At 42.3% G+C, this 16,524-nt stretch overlaps 2 protein-coding genes across 4 annotated transcripts in view; both read left to right on the top strand.

Annotated features, from left to right (window-relative positions):
- Window positions 1-63: 63 nt before the first annotated feature.
- soat1 (sterol O-acyltransferase 1) lies at window positions 64-11,973 on the top strand. 2 transcript variants are annotated; one of them, XM_076278882.1, is made up of 16 exons: window positions 64-223; window positions 1,497-1,621; window positions 3,410-3,468; window positions 4,975-5,105; window positions 5,491-5,553; window positions 6,067-6,174; window positions 6,461-6,743; window positions 7,007-7,088; window positions 7,198-7,279; window positions 7,456-7,501; window positions 7,591-7,720; window positions 8,029-8,126; window positions 8,272-8,370; window positions 8,574-8,709; window positions 9,608-9,753; window positions 10,121-11,973. In XM_076278882.1, the coding sequence occupies exons 2-16, from the start codon at window positions 1,564-1,566 to the stop codon at window positions 10,202-10,204; spliced, it is 1,605 nt and encodes a 534-aa protein (XP_076134997.1). In that variant the 5' UTR covers window positions 64-223; window positions 1,497-1,563; the 3' UTR covers window positions 10,205-11,973. The 2 variants fall into 2 exon arrangements, with proteins under 2 accessions (XP_076134997.1, XP_076134996.1); XM_076278881.1 differs by having other exon boundaries at window positions 1,464-1,621.
- A 523-nt stretch (window positions 11,974-12,496) lies between these two features.
- The window catches only part of abl2 (c-abl oncogene 2, non-receptor tyrosine kinase), a 51,483-nt gene continuing 47,455 nt past the window's right edge, over window positions 12,497-16,524 (top strand). For both annotated transcript variants that reach the window (XM_076278877.1, XM_076278880.1), the window contains exon 1: window positions 12,497-13,098. In XM_076278877.1, the coding sequence (XP_076134992.1) occupies window positions 12,885-13,098 (214 nt within the window). In that variant the 5' untranslated portion in view covers window positions 12,497-12,884. The remainder of the gene's footprint in view (window positions 13,099-16,524) is intronic.

Genomic DNA, 16,524 nt, shown 5'->3' with positions numbered 1-16,524 from the left:
GTCTGGTCTGGTCTGACCACTTGAGACTCCGCCTCCCTCTCTCCCACAACGTGATGGCTGAAATATGGCACTGCCTACACAATGTGTTTCTCAAAATCAAATCGAGATAATTTCCAAGTCATTGATTTAGAAAAGGATTACCGTCCCGTGTGTGTTTTCTCTTACCAAACACAAGTTCACACTCCGACTTTTGCGTGTTAGACAATATTTGGTGGCCATATAGGTAAGTAAACAAGCAGCTATCGTCTCTAATAAAGAAGTAGCCTACTTTTTGCTGTAAGTGAATCACCTTGCTTGATTGCCGAACTCTTTCTCCTTATTCTAACATCAGAAGGTAGGATAGCGCTCATTGACTTTACAGTAGCCTACCTGTTTATAAAAGATTGTTAGCATGTTAGCTACTTACAATAGGCGTCAGACGTAGCCTAGTGTGTGAGAACATTTTTCACTTATTTGTTTGAGGTTAATAATAATTGAATTGACGAATATCCTGTTAGAGAGAGTAACAATATTTTACTTCAGAGTCAGTATAGCCTACATTGTTGCAATAAAATATGCAACATATGTTGCGATGAAAATATTGTTCATCTTTGTTAGTTTGTCAATCGTGTATCATGATGAAAGTTTGCTGATTGTGGTGTCCATGCAATACAATGCATGTCAAGAATTTCAAGATTTTCAATATTAGTTGAAGATTTACAGATTAGGACTGAGATGATCGTGTTATGTATGAAGAAGCAGTCTGTGGTTAAGGTTTATGTTGTTACTGTTTGATACAAGGATGTTGGCTTTCTCATGTATTCCTAAACATTAACTAATGAAAATCCCCATCCCTGATAATCACACCTAAGTTAGAACTGAAGTAGGCTATGACATGGGCAGTTCAAAGGGCAAAGATAGGGCTATTTGACAGCTTTCTTTCATTAGTCAGAGGCATGGTAATCAGAAGTGTTAAAGGTCAGAAGAAAATCTCATCACTCATGTGATCTTGTTGATCATGGATGTCATTGTTTACCTCAACACACCTTACCATTCTCAACCTTAAACTCTGTTGAAAAACATATTCCCTACTTTCCAATTTCATTTCATTAGAGAAGTCACCCTGGGATATTGGGATTCCAGTCTGTTATTTGTAACATGCTCTGAATGTACCTAATGAATATCTCCTAGTCTCAGTTTTTGTTGGATAATGTGAAACCGTGAGGTTGAAGAATTTTGACACTAAATTCACTGTACAGCAAACCTCACTGATATTTTGTTGTCCTTCTACAGAGCCATTGTTATGACCATATCAACCATAGATTGTATATATAGAACAACTGAATGGTAACATGCGAGTAAGGCAATACAACAGTAGGCCTACCTCATTTTCCATAACAGAGGGGCACCAGGATCCTAACCCTAACCCTAGGAATAACCACACTGGTTGTGGGGCCTAAGACCGTTTCCCTATTTATTGACAGTTTCTATTGAACTTTCTGCCACCTGATGGCAAGTGAGGCTGACCTCACTCTGCGGAACCGCAGGCTGTTTTCCATACCCAGCTCTCCAGAGCAGGACGAGATGATGGGAGATAGAGGCATCAGGGAGAGACATCCCAATGGAGAGATCACAACCAACGGTAAGTTTTCACTACAGCCTTATTCATTCATTCATTCATTTTCTTTTATTTTCTTAATTGGCGTTCAAAATTCATCCCAATAATGATGACTGTGTAGCATTTCTCACTCAAGCTTTTTGGAATCCTTCCTCCTCCCTGATTTAAGGGGTGGAGAGACTGTGCAGACTAGACTAGTTAATCCATACAGTGAATAAGGGAAGGTGTAGACTGTATTGTGTTATTCAGACTGGCATCCTGGTGCCTATTGCCAGCTTGGCAGGGAGGGACTACCCGATTAAATAAAGTTCATCTCAGTCAGTGACACTGGCACCTCATGTTATGACCAGGCAGAGACCGCCATAATGGCCAACACAGGTTTTAGAGGTAATGTTGCCACTGGAAGCTTACAAAAATATATCACCTTTTTGCAATGCATGATAGCTTGATCTGTGAGTGTTTTTTTTCTTTGCATGTTGAAGTTGTCTAAATCCAGCTTTGTAAAGTGTATCATTAGAAGCTTTTTGTGTCCTTGGTGTGGCTGTTGAAACATTTCTTACCATCATCTTTCTGAATTTGGCAATGTGTTGTCTGCAAAATGATTCATGTTAGTTTGAGCTAATGCCAAAGAGCTCTTATTGGAAAGCCTTTTCCTCATGGCAGCAGAGTTATGCCATTTTCTTCTCTAAAAACATATTCTTTAAAATGTGTCTCCCAGTACAATGCCACTGTTATAGATTACAGCTTTCATATTTAACCTAAAATGCTGCTGAATATATGATGTTACTTGTTGTCTATTAATTAGACTCTGATATCAGAAGATGAGGTCTTTATATGAATCACCTGATCTATGTGTGGGTGGTGATTCTCTCAGCAGCTGTGACATTTCAGCCTCTGGTCCATTTATATTCAATGAATATAATTCATGTACCAAAGAAAGGCGGTTGAAACACTAATTTGAATGCTTCATATCTGGCCTTTGAAAGTTCAAGCACTGTCTTGTGAGTAGTTCATTTAATTTCATAATGGTAATTTGATGGTGCGGAAGGAGAGGAGGGGAAGATGAAGGAGAGTTGTTTGAATGTGATTTCACCTCCGGTGTTTTTATCCTATGCCCCATGATATTCAATAAGTACTTCTTTCTTCTTTCAAAGCTATTCTGAAATGGGGATAAAGGGTGGATAAAGGGGATGTGCCATGAACAATTCAACTGTTGCAATTGTGTAGAGCTGTGTGACATCCGTAGTTGTTGTCACTGTCCTCCCACACTGCTGATTCTTCTTGTCAAATCTTCCAACACTTTGCCAGCACACCCTACATGGCTAACAAAGAAGCAATGTTATAATGAGAGATGTATATGTGTTCATTGTGGAAAAGGCATTAGGCTTGCTAGATTACTTAAACATTTTAAAATACTACAGGAAAAACATGCAAAAAAAATGAAGGTTCCTGGGATAAAACCTCACAACTGGCTGTATTCGATCTACTACACATTTTAATGTGTTTGATTTACACTTTGTCCCTGGATGCCTGGGAAAAGTCATCATAACCTCATATAGTATGCTAAGCTAGTATATTTCCTTTTACGCAAATATTTAACTTTGCAATGTTGACTCATCAGCTAGCGCAACAATACTTCCCAGGTCACTGGGCAACAGGATAAAAAAAAGAAGTGTGTTTAAACACTCAGTTGCACATGAAGGTTTTGTGTTCATCTCTATTCTACTGTGTCTCATCTGTGCAGATGTTTTCAATTATCAAATGTTTGTGTGTGTGTGTGTGTGTGTGTGTGTGTGTGTGTGTGTGTGTCAGGTAAAATGGAGGTGGAGCAGATGATCAGCAGGAAGCTTCACCTGAAACGGGCGGCAGAGGTAAGAGACATGTCATTTGTGTCAAAAGCCAAGTGACACACGGCACAATTCAAGAAGATTTCACCATCAATACAAAGCAAATCTCCACAACTACAGATGAAAAACCAGTATAACTACTCCCAGCCCCAATGACTTCACAGCACTGCTTGCAAGCCAACCCAGTGCTTTTGCAATTCTACTGGTTCTATGGCCTTTTACGCCCTATAGAGATTTGTGTTTTAAATTTGAGATTTAAAAACGTGCAGATGTGTCGACCTGGACAGAGCCCCCTGTGGTGCCAAATCCCTCTAGATTGATTAAATCACTGGTGTTAAGCTCCCCATCAAACAATCTGTTAAGAGGCTCCGTTTTGGATGGAAATCACATGACTACTCTCACCTTTTAAACACACACACACTCAGTCATGTGCAGTGGGCAGCCAAGTTGTAATGATGTTGTGATAGTAGCCTGATCATTTTTGGTTTCTTGATGTTGTCCTTTATGGCACATTCATAGATCTGTTCATGTGCTATAGCCAACCCATACACCACCTAGTGCTCTACTCACAGTAATAGACTACGTGCACGAACGGCTCTTCCTGTACACTCATTTATTGTCAGTGGAGCGTTAACTGTGTTGTAACGGCATCTGTTATATTCTGCTCCTTACATCTTCACTCCGACACTGAATATCTTGTTTGCTCAATAATAAAAAAATGTAACACACGCATAAATCCTTCTTTATCGTACCGTGCTGATTCACCAGTGCAACACCCAACTGGGTCAGTGTACACACTAATTACATAAAAATTAGCGGCAGGTTCAAACACACCTGGCCGTACCAGAAACAAAGGAGTGCACAGAGAGCCTTTCGTGCACGTAGTCTATTCACTTTCCATGGGGCAGCAATAACCACTGTTCAGTGAGAGAGACCGATATTTACCAAATTTGTTTGAGTTTATATACAGCTATACTGTATGTACTGGGGGGGGGGGGGGGGGGAAATGGCGAATTTCCAGTTTAATTTGACCACTCCTCTCCCCCACCTTCCCATGATTCCATGCCAGATTTGAGTCAGCATGATGTATAGAAGCATGTTATTGTGTTAGGTTTGAGAGCTCAGAGTTCAGCTGAGGTGAATCATCTGCTGAAAGTTACTATCAGAGAAGGGCGTTGCTGTGTCAGCGCTGGGCATGGGGTCATGTGAGGTGCATGAAAGAAAAAGGAACAATAGTTGCATCTTATCATAGTTCCCCAAGAGTCAGATTTGAAGGGGAAGAGTCTATTGCTGTAGTTTGATGAAGACATTTCTAATGTTTCAATTCCTCATTTATCATGAAATAGGAAATTATTTAGTAAACTGGGCAAAGGACAGACTTGGATGCATTCTCTAGTCAGCATGGTCCGTAGCTTTCTGTCTATTAGCAATAAAGACAGGTTAAAAAAAAACTGATATCTGACATCATACAGTGTATGTGGTCATGTGATGACCCTTCTGGTGTCCCTCCTTTCTCTCTGTTTGTCACAGCACCTGAAGTCGGACCTGATGAAGCAGCTGGACTCTCAAGTGAACGACTTCATGGACTGCCTGATTGAGGAGTCTGCCAGTCTGGAAGCTGCTCCAGTGCTGCTCTCTGACAAAGAGAGCAAGAAACTCAGGTGCCATGCCCACCCTCACTCTTGAATCAGAGAATCTATTAAAACAAATTAACTAAACATCACTAAACAGTGGCGGCTTTACATTTACATTCAAATTCAGTCATTTAGCTGACGTTTTTATCCAAAGCGAGGTACAAAAAAACAAACAAACAATCATGGTACAGTGAGACTAGGACATGTTAGTGCAGCAATAAGTGGCCTACTACCCGCATAGAACAGAATGACAGTTAAGTCAAGGGAAGAAGAAGAGGGACAGTCAGGAGAGAGAAGAAGGTCATGATGAGTGCTAGAGGTCGTGGTAAGTTCTAGAGTTTGGTTAGTGCCAAATGTTCAAATGTTGCTTTACTTCTTCCCTTTTCTCTTCTCACCCTCCTCCTTTCTCCAGTAAGAAGTCACAAACCCCAGGAAGCCCAGGCAAAGTGTATGTGAGCCGCCGTTCGCTGCTTGAGTAAGTGCCGGACTGAAATCTTGAAATTTCATACTGTTATTGATTTTATGCAGACAACTAACTCAAACAGCAATGATTTCAATTCAGTGTCGTATCGTTCCTTGAAACTAAGTAAGTTTTGACCAACACCATGACCCTGTCTTGCCACAGCTCTGACCTTAAACTGATCAATGTCAACAAGAGGAAAAGATTTTAAGCTTCCCATTGTGTGTGCAGCTCAGTGCCACTCCTGGAGTCAATCCCAGGCCACTGAGTGGCTGTTGGAAAACAGAGATTCTTCTCAGAGCAGTAACCAGAGTAACCATAGCTGCAGTAGCAATGTCTCAATTCCTCCAGCTTGTGATACAGAAAGGGCATTGTTATCAGAACTAAGCATGGCTGGCTGTTTTGCTGGGTGTGAGAGTGAGAGAGAGAGAGAGAGAGAGAGAGACTGAATGACTGACCTGACTGACGGAATAGAAAGAGAGTGTTGTATGTGTGAAATCAACATATTGATGGTCTTTGGTCCAACAGTGAACTGTTTGAAGTCAACCACATCCGGACAATCTACCACATGTTCATCGCCCTCCTCATACTGTTCATCCTCAGCACACTGGTAGTGGACTTCATCGATGAGGGCCGGTAAGACAGAAATAATGTTTGTTTTTTTACCTCTCTTATATGTTTTAACCTGGATCTTGAACCTTGGGAGCTGATTCCTAGATAGATTGCATTTATCTATGTTGAAAGCTGATTGCTAGATAGATTCCATTTATCTATGTTAGGAGCTGATTGCTAGATAGATTGCAATTATCTATGTTAGGATAGCTAATAGCTAATAACTAGATAGCTGATTGCTAGATATCTTTCCTCTGTTTTTGTCTAACTACACTATTGTCCACACCCTGTCTCTTCTGTTTTTGTTCAGGTTAGTGTTGGACTTCAACCTCTTGGTATTTGCCTTTGGGCAGCTCCCCCTGGTGGTATGCACGTGGCTGTGCATGTTTGTATCTGTGCTCGTGGTGCCGTACAGCCTCCTCCACCTGTGGGCCAGCCGCTATCCGACCTGCAGCCACCCGACCCTGTGGTCCGTCCTGGTGGGCACCGTGTCCATGCTCTACCAGGGGCTGGGGCTGGGCTTTCTGCCCACGTCCGTGGTGCTCAGCAACGGCCTCCCGCCCGCCTCACGCTTCATCATCATTGTGGAGCAGGTGACACGTTTCCCGTCTTTCAAAGCATTTATGTCTGTTTTAATTTGGTTTACGTTCAATCGTTAATACTAATTCTTGTGTGTAAACAACATTACACTAGCAAGATACAAATCTAAAGAGGGCATGAAACGAGACACCTAGACAGGCACTCTCCTAGCTGTGATGCCAATACTAGCTGGCTGGTGCTGTCATCTCCTGAGAAGCCCTTAGCTTGTTTTTAGGTTTCTTCAAGAGGTTTTAATCTGTATGATGTGACTCTGTAGGTGCGCCTGATGATGAAAGTCTACTCCTTCGCCAGGGAAAACGTCCCCAGAGTCTTGTCAGCAGCACAGAAAGACAAAAACAGTAAGGAATCGGGGTGATCCTTCCAGATTTTTTAATGTTAGCTGCTCTTGAACTGTAAACAAGAAATCACAACCTTAAAACTTAAAATATGACTTTATTCATGTTTCAGATGGTCCTGTCATACCTCAGCTAACACAGTATCTGTACTTCCTCTTTGCCCCAACACTAATTTACAGAGATCACTATCCCAGGTGAGTAGAGCATGGTAGCTTTGCGTGACTGTTTTTTGTCATACAGTACGGGTTAAATATGTGCATATTTCATCATATCAGCTCAGTTAGCAGTTAAACTACATTTGCATTGTTTGTAACTATAACTTGGACCTGAAAGTATTTAAACATTGTTTTTTTGTTTTTCATGATGACAGAAATCCATACATAAGATGGAGTTATGTTGCCACAAAGTTTGGTCAGGTATGTTTGTATTTGCTCTTTTTTAAATCAGGTCTATCCAGCCATAATGGTTTATACATTAGTATTGAATGTGTGCATTTTCCCTATAGGTGCTGGGAAGTCTGTTCTATGCGTACTACGTGTTTGTGCGGCTCTGCATCCCGCAGTTCCGCAGCATCAGCCTACAGCTCTTTGACCTGAGGGCCATGGTGCTCTGCGTCTTTAACTCCATCCTTCCAGGTAAGGCACATTATTAGCCAGTGGTAGATGAGAGGAAAAAGAAGACAAAAACAGCAGTTTGACTTTATATCTCTAGTGTTTTCTTATTAGTTGTCTAACAGAAGTTGTTTGGTTTGCAGAAATGTCTATTGCTGCTACTGGGGAAAAGAAAAAACTATTGTGTTTCTGCTGAATGTACTTGTTGGCTGATTGTGTAACCACTGCTGATGGTCAAGGGCCTAAACAGAAATAAAAAATCCATTACCTAAAATGTCAGACATTCTAAAAATAGCACACTGTATATTTTGTGTGTGTGTGTGCGCCCACAGGTGCACTGGTTCTCTTCTTGGCTTTCTTCGCTTTCCTGCACTGTTGGCTCAATGCTTTTGCAGAGATGCTGCGTTTTGGTGACAGAATGTTCTACAAGGTATACAAGGATGGTGCCAATCAACTTGTATGAGACATCTCCTATGTATTACTCTCTGCCCATACCAGAGTGCAATATGCTGTAACTAGCGGATGATGAAGAAAAATTGTTGCACATCTCCTTAACATCAACTGTTTCTTCTTAGGACTGGTGGAACTCAACATCATTTGCTAATTACTACCGTACGTGGAATGTGGTGGTGCATGATTGGCTGTACTATTATGTGTACAGGGATTTTCTCTGGGTGAGTGGCTCTTATTGGAATAACACTGGAGATTTGAGTGTGAACAGTATTGATCGTAGTAATAGCTTACAGTAGTTGGTGATTAATTTGGGATCAGTGATGTATAGCATCTCTCATTTGTAAGTTGAATTTTGTTAATTTAATTGTTTGACTATTTTAATTAATGTTTCTAAATTAATTGGCCTTGTTCCTTCCTTCTGCAGTTAACGGAGAAGCGTTTCCGGAGTGGAGCCATGCTGTTCGTGTTCACTATGTCTGCAGTAGTGCATGAGTACATCCTGGCCATCTGCTTCGGCTTCTTCTACCCAGTCCTCTTCTGCCTCTTCATGTGCTTCGGAAGTAAGTTCTCAAGACCCTCAACATTAATCCCTGTGAAGGAATGCCATGACAGTTTTGACACCAGAGGGCAAAACTCCGTGGCAGGACTCCGTCTTAATGGATGGTTTTCTCCAGTGGCAGAGGGTGATTTTTAAAGCAACGTCTGCTCACACTTGAGGAAACAAGGCAACAGTCTGAGAAGTTGAATATTTGTGAAAATGACACAAACCAAGGGTGTGTTTCATTCTGTGTATAATTTATAGGCCATTATTGAGAAGAAGCCTGCAGTGTACAAAATTATAGTGATGGAAGCAGAAGTGAAAGCACTCTAATGCAAAATTGCTAATTTGCTATTGGCAAAGCAAGGCATATTAGCATATTTCACATTCAGAAGTAATACAAAGAGATTTAAATAAGAGCTATTCAATCCAATAGTTGTACAGAAGTGGGTTGGCAGGAGTTACGATTTACACAGAAAAAGAAACTGAGGAATTGAATACAATAGTAAAATAATAGCCTGTCAGTACTTGAGAAGTGACCTCAAAAGGGGCAGCCGTGGCCTACTGGTTAGCACTTCGGACCTGTAACCGGAGGATTGCCGGTTCGAACCCCGACCAGTAGGCACGGCTGAAGTGCCCTTGAGCAAGGCACCTACAGTAACCCCTCACTGCTCCCAGAGCGCCGCTGTTGATGCAGGCAGCTCACTGCGCCAGGATTAGTGTGTGCTTCACCTCACTGTGTGTACACTGTGTGCTGTGTGTGTTTCAATAATTCACAGATTGGGATAAATGCAGAGACCAAATTTCCCTCACGGGATCAAAAGAGTATATATACTTATATACTTAATACTTAAAATGAACCATCAGTGTTTGTTGCATTATTCATACAAAATACTCAGCCTGCCCATATCTCTTGCCAGTGATGTTCAACTTCATCCTGCACGACCGAAGGAAAGGCCCCATATGGAACGTTATCATGTGGACCTCCCTCTTCTTGGGGCAGGGGGTCATCATCTGCCTGTACTCCCAAGAGTGGTATGCCCAGCGATACTGCCCCATCGATGAGGTAAACACCACTACTGATGGGCACTGTGCAAATGAGCATGCTGGCAATATGATGAATTCCATTTTTTATATCCGTCATATCAATTAAATCAGTTATCTTTTGTCGAGATGGCTCATTTTGTGGTGAGCAGAATTTCAGAGGTCTTATCATGCTACTTCACGCTTTTTGTCATCTAAATGAAATTACCGTAAATTTTAGATTATTTTTGCCGAAGAGATACAGTGAAGCCATTCAAACATTTGCTATCTCCAGTAAACTCTAATGTAGAGTAGGACATATGGAAGGTTGTATTTAAATATTTACTTTGGAATGGTGTTTCCCTTAGTAGTCCATCCATCCATTTGACCTTGTGTGTGACATATTGTAGCCCTCTTTCTTGGACCTGCTGAAGCCACGATCCTGGACCTGTCACCTGACCAGTCCACATGCAGAACACTCTGGGGGATCCTGAGCCATTCTGATCAGAACCTACACCAGCTATATCATCATGAAAACAAACAAAAAAAAGAGCACGAGTTGACTGTTCTTTTTAACGTCCTCTGTGCTAAATTCTTTCATTTTCTGACTTTTTTTTTTATTGCACTATGCCTTCTGTGGATGTCTTCTCCTCAGTTTCAGAATCACGGTTATGGTCAGCTTTACATGGCTGCTCTGATTCTGAACTATCATACATCAGAATGCTCTTCTCAAGTGTTTTTTTTTTTGTTTTTTTTTATCTTGCAGTCATCCCCTATCTAATAGGAGCTGCTATTCAGTTTTTGTATGCCTTCTCAGTCCTTTTTTAATATATATCCAAATGTATACACATTTGGTTAAGCTACAGGGAGTTTGTGGAGGTCCTAGTATGCTTTTCACATGTCATGGATCAGGGTTCATTTGCACATTAAGGACTATGAGAAACAATCACCGTTGTTAATGGTGTTTGAACCTGATTTTCTTGTGGTCTCTTTATCAGAGCAATAATGAAAGTATGACAATGATTTTCACATTCCACTTTTTATTGCAAAGGTAGAATGTATTGCTACCAGCAGCTGTTGCCGAATGTGCCACTGTCAGTGTGTTACTGTCACTGTTGGTATGCCATACTGTGTATGAGACTATACACACACAAGAATCGAAAACAAGTAGTATCATCTTAATAAGACAAATGGGAATCCATCAGAATTTCATAATCCACATATCTATGGCTGACCCCACAGGCAGATTTAGTAACCGAGGATAGTTTGAAGTATGGATCTGAGTCATCACTACAGCCTTTTCCAGATTTTATTTAGTGATTATTGTGGTGTTTTGTGCTTAACCATCTTTTGGCCATTTTCTCAAGACCAAATTTAAAGTGACTGCTGTTATGGGCCTTTATTTTTCCCACAGAGCCCTCGATGTTTAACATGTATTTGCAATAACCCATGCTGCCACAAGATGGCGATAGAGTATTTCATGGAAAAAAGATAAGATACCGGACTTGAACTGTAGTTACTGTGTGGCCCCTTTGTGATTAAACAAATGTAGTTCTTTCTTGAGACCACACTTTTGCTACAGTATCCTACCTTTTTGTCTGAGATAGGTCTATCTGTTCAACTCTCAAACTGAGAAACGGTTGTGTCCTACCTCAAAATACAATCCCCATGTGATGTAATGTACTGTAAAAACTGTGATGTAACCATTTTATAAAATATTTTATGTAAATTCTATTTTTACAGGTAAATGTCTATTCACTTGACTGTATGACCTAGATAGGCAACCCTTTACTGAAACTGCTATTATATTTATCTAAAATGTAGCATATTGCGTTAGCGTATAATAGGCTACACTGTGGTTATGTATAAGGACATCAAAGTGAGGTAGCCTATTTGTAGGCCTACCCCATTTTTCCTGTTTATCTTTTTTCTCTTATTTATCTTTTTATTTGTTTTATTTTTCTCTTTATTTTTTTGCACAAGTGAATTCTAAACAAATATTACAGCAATCATGTAATGTTGTATGTCCAATATTCAGGGTTCAGCTTGATATATTTATGGAAAATGACATCTATATTTGTGTACTGAGATGCCCCACCTACTACTTTGTTTACTGCTGTAAATTGATACTTGAGATTGAGATGGTAAAATATGATATTCTGTATGGTGTATTATTGAGGCTGAACAATTTGACTACTGCTTTGTTATACTCTTGTCTCTCAACTGTGTTGCTTTGGTGCAATAAAACTACCTATTTATCTTCAAAGAAAAAATATGTTCAATGCTGTTGTCACAGTAAATAGCTGGATAAAGTAGGCTAAAGTAGGTGCACTAGCCTATTATATATTATTTCAGGACAATTCATGTAAGGCCTGGTTATGATCAACATTTTTGCATAAAACCTTTTTTTTCTCGAAGCAATCATATGGGGGCTTGGCCTCAAGATTATCTAGTTACATTACACTTCCACGGGGTCGCCATATGTGACAAAGAATGAAGTAGCCTACAGGCACATGTTTGTAGCCCGTGTATCAATACCTGAGGGCAACCTTGATATCTGCCAACATAACATAGTAAAATTGTATCATGTTTCACGCGTGCCAGTTTTTGTAGGCTACAATATTACAGCTTGAGCATGTCACCCAGAGTACTCTCAGCATCCCCTGTGTAAGCGATTCAAATGAATCAGTTGACAGTGACTCGGTGCACGCCACCCATTGTGGGATTCATTCAGAAAGATTCACTGGTACAGACTGCACACTGATTCTGCGGTAAATATGGCGGCGTCAGAGGGGGCGCGTAGTGGCTGGAGCGAATCTAGACGACCCTAAAAGGGTTCATTTTCACACCGACTCGGGGCCAACGCAGAAAACGGTCCTTACTGGTGGTTCCGCTTATAGATGCCGTTAATCTGTCGCCTGCAAATTTAATAAATTGCCTAATATTGCTAATACAAGTGAGGTGGGTGGGCGCATACTGATAGCTATCGCACTAGCAAGCTTGCTAGGACAGCTAGCTTGCTAGCTAGCTTGGATAGCTGTCTAGCCCGGACTTGAAGAGGGGTCGAAGAATACTCCTGAATAGGCCCCTTCTCTCTGTTGGGGGATGTGATCCAAGAGGACGGTGGGTTGGCTTGCGACGTCCCAGGGATTGTAACATATAACTCGGAGAGAAATGGGACAACAGGTTGGACGCGTGGGCGAGGGGGCTTCTTCAGGACTCCAACCGCAGCAGCCGCACTCTCAGCTGCAGCACCCCGGGAAAGCAAGTCGATCGACTGGCTCCGGGAGGAGACCCAAAGAAGTCGCGACTACTGGAACGCCACCAGGGAGAACAGCCGCTGCTAACTTGTCGGACCCGGGAATTAATATATTCACTCAACACTCAGGTAATTGCTTTATTCATCAGTGGTATGGCATTGTGTTCAGTCTTTTGTGTGGTAGCCCGACTGGCCGGTGAACAAATCTGGACTTCTCTTTTCCTAGCACATTGGCTATCCTATCCTAGCCAGAAAACTGTACATGGACGTTAGCTAGCGGAAATAGCAGGAGAATGATAACTAAGTTAACGATGTGTATGCTTGGCACAGCAACACCAACAGTCCCTTGCAAACGTAGCATGCGGTGGTGTTTCTTGCCTTCACCGACCTCGCCTGTGTACCCAACTCGCCAACATTGATGTTAATTCTACCAGTCAGAATAGCTACTTTACAATTGGCAAATGGCTTCGGTTTGTCACCTTACTCACGGGAAACGTGCCCATGCAAGCTGACGTTGCTAGCTGTCGAGCTTTATCTATCAGCTGTTGCCCAAGTGGTAACTTGAAGGATGGAAACCAGTTCCATGAATTGTGTGTAAAAACTATCGTTAAACTAAAGTTTGAAGTGACTGTCAGTTTGTTGGAACGTATTTTGAAACTAGAAAGAAAAAATAGTCTCGGAACAGGAGCAAAACATCTGGCATGACGGATACGTTCAGTCTTCATGACTGAAGTGTTGGATGGGAGTATGGAAGGGCCATGATTTCGGCAAGATGGAGACGCATAATGGGCGATGATAAATTGGAGATGCTCGAAACAGAATGATAAGCGTAGACCCATGCCCTCTGTTTCAGACCAGAAATGTTGTCACTTTCTAGACGGCGAGGATATCCACTTTGTTTGACTTAAAACAGATACGTGGGAACTGAAAGGTAGCAGCAATTAATGGTGCGATGATGCTGGTGTTTTCAAACACCAATCATGTGCTGAAATGCTTAGATGGACACAAAGCATACTTGGCCTCAGCTGACAGTCCACCTTAAGAGCGACCTCACAAAAATAGTATTTCAACAGACAACAGATTTTAAATTAGATTTACTTCAACAAGATTAGAGATTTCTTTCTTGCCGGCAAAGCGCATGAGGCACATGACTTTCGATGCTTTTGTTTGTTATTTATTGAGCTATCCAGGCAATAACCTCTTTTCACTCTTGTCCTTGTCCTCTCCTCTTACTCTATAAGAGTCACTGTTGTAAATTGAGTGATTGTTAGAGAGATGGGTTGGTATGATCTTGTCAAAAATAACATATTTGATCAGAGAGAGAGAGACAGAGAGATCGCAGATGCCTGTAATCTATGAAGAAACCATGAGCCACTAGTGATAGTGGATAAGGGTGGGGGCGGTCTGACCTTTTAGTGGGCAAGCAGAAGGGCTTAATTTCACATTGAGGAGGATCAGCAGTTCCTATAGCTCATCCAAGCAGCACCTCTCCTCTCTGTGCCCATCTCTCCCACGCTGCAGCTCTGTCTCTGGGTCTGATTCTCTGTGACCTCCTCCAGCCCTGAGGGTGGGCCAGTCAAAGCTGACACAGCGATCAGATGTGATGGGGATGTCAGAGACGCACTCATCCAGTTTCTCTTCCTTTTTCTCCCCTTGTGCCTTCATTTGTCTTTCCTTTAATCTCCCTTCCTCAATCTCTCCCTTCCTCAATCTCTCCCTTCCTCAATCCCTCCCTTCCTCAATCTCTCCCTTCCTCAATCCCTCCCTTCCTCAATCTCTCCCTTCCTCAATCTCTCCCTTCCTCAATCTCTCCCTTCCTCAATCTCTCCCTTCCTCAATCCCTCTCTCTCTCTCTCTCTCTCTCTCTCTCTCACTCTCTCTCTCTCTCACTCTGTGCTTCTATCTTTCCATTTTCGTTTTCATCCTTTCTTTCTCATCCTTGCCCCTGTCTCTCACTTTCCCTCTCCATCTCTCACGCTCTCCCTCAGCCTGTTGGAGACTTGTCACATCTCCACAGTGTAACCCTTCAGCTGGATCAGAGGCAGGCTAGCAAAGGGCACCCTGAATGCCCGTAAATATTTATTTATTTATTTATTTCCAAATGTCAAGCGTGGCCTCTACGGGGCCTCGGCACACAGTTAATCCAGGAGTCACCTCTTTTGAACTCTAATGGTAACTAGTATGTCAAATAAACATTTGCTTTCTCTGCTCTATGGCATTTGATAAGAAATAATGGACATGCCATTTGCCAGGGTTATTCTCAGCACTAACAGAATTTAGGAATTGCTTGAAGTAAATTTTTTATTAGGGTGATATGAAGTGGTGCTGATGTCTCCAGGCTGACTATCGTGTGCGCATGTGCGTGTGTGTGTGCGTGTGTGTGTGCGTGTGTGTGTGTGTGTGTGTATAGGCTATGCATTGCACAGGATGTTGCTGGTTTTGATCCCTCTCCTTTAGCACATCTGTTACTCCGCTGTCACACTGAAGTTCCTGTTTTGGACACAAAAGCAGATCCTCATGTCTCTTCCCCTTTCTCCCCTTGAACTCGAGCGCCATCACACTCTGGAGATAAACGCTTCCTCTTCCAGCGTTGGGCCTCTCGAGATGTTTTTTTCCTTCAACTAGCCTACATGATTTTGTCGTGTGTGTTTGTGCTATTATGTGGGGAAGATTTTTAGTTGGCTTGTTATGTACTGCTGTCTCATAAGAGTTGCTGCATCTCCGTCAGCAATGACAGGAAGCGTTGATCTTCACAGCTCTGTCTGTTGTGCGTTTGAGCATATATATCTAAGGACAGTGAGTATTTAGGAATGACTGTGGCTTTGACATAGGCGATGGGAATGGTTTTGACAGTTACTGTCTCCCAGGGAGTCGAGCGTCTTTCGTGTTTCTGGTGTGGAGGCGGCCAGCGCTGACTCAACGCCCTCAGCGGCGGCCGGCCAGCCTCAGTTTCCCAGACGACCTCTGGTGCCCTCCGCAGACAAGGTGATTCAGCAGGATTCTCACCCACCCCCCCCCCCCACCCTCTCCACTCCCACAACCCTCTACACCATCCCATTGGTGAGGTCATCACGCACCCCCATTTGGTCCGAACCTCTTTGTTAATGTAATATTCAAAGGGGGAGAATGTGGAGGACTGTGTAGTATAGAGCTTCGTCTCTGGGATCCTTGCAGACGGTTTATTATTCATGCGTATGTATTCCCACTCGCCGCTGCGCCGGGCTTCAAAGCTGTACAAACAGTGGAGTTTTGGCGCAGTGTGAAATTGTGGGGAAAATGCATTTTGACAGCACTAATTAGGCCAAGCAGAACCTCGCGTCACGTGTGTGTGTATGCTCTGGCAGGAAAACGTTGTTTTACATACACACACACACACACACACTCACAGAAGCGCATCCGCGCCATTGCCCCCATTTCCCATTGCCATTGGGAAAGCTCAAGGGCAGATGCCGTGTTCATGATCTAATGTGTAAGCTGATTTGCATTATCCATGAAATTGGATTAGACTAATCCACTATTATTTTTAACATACAAACAGCACTTGACGGTAAACAA

The sequence above is a fragment of the Alosa pseudoharengus genome, unplaced genomic scaffold (assembly GCF_046254945.1).
Source record: "Alosa pseudoharengus isolate Yale_2024_CS ecotype anadromous, Long Island Sound unplaced genomic scaffold, YU_APseudo_1.1 YU_APseudo_1.1_scf_11, whole genome shotgun sequence".
NCBI lineage: Eukaryota > Metazoa > Chordata > Actinopteri > Clupeiformes > Clupeidae > Alosa > Alosa pseudoharengus.
The sequence above is the reverse complement of the archived record's forward strand: the minus strand, read 5'-3'. Positions and strand labels throughout refer to the sequence as shown.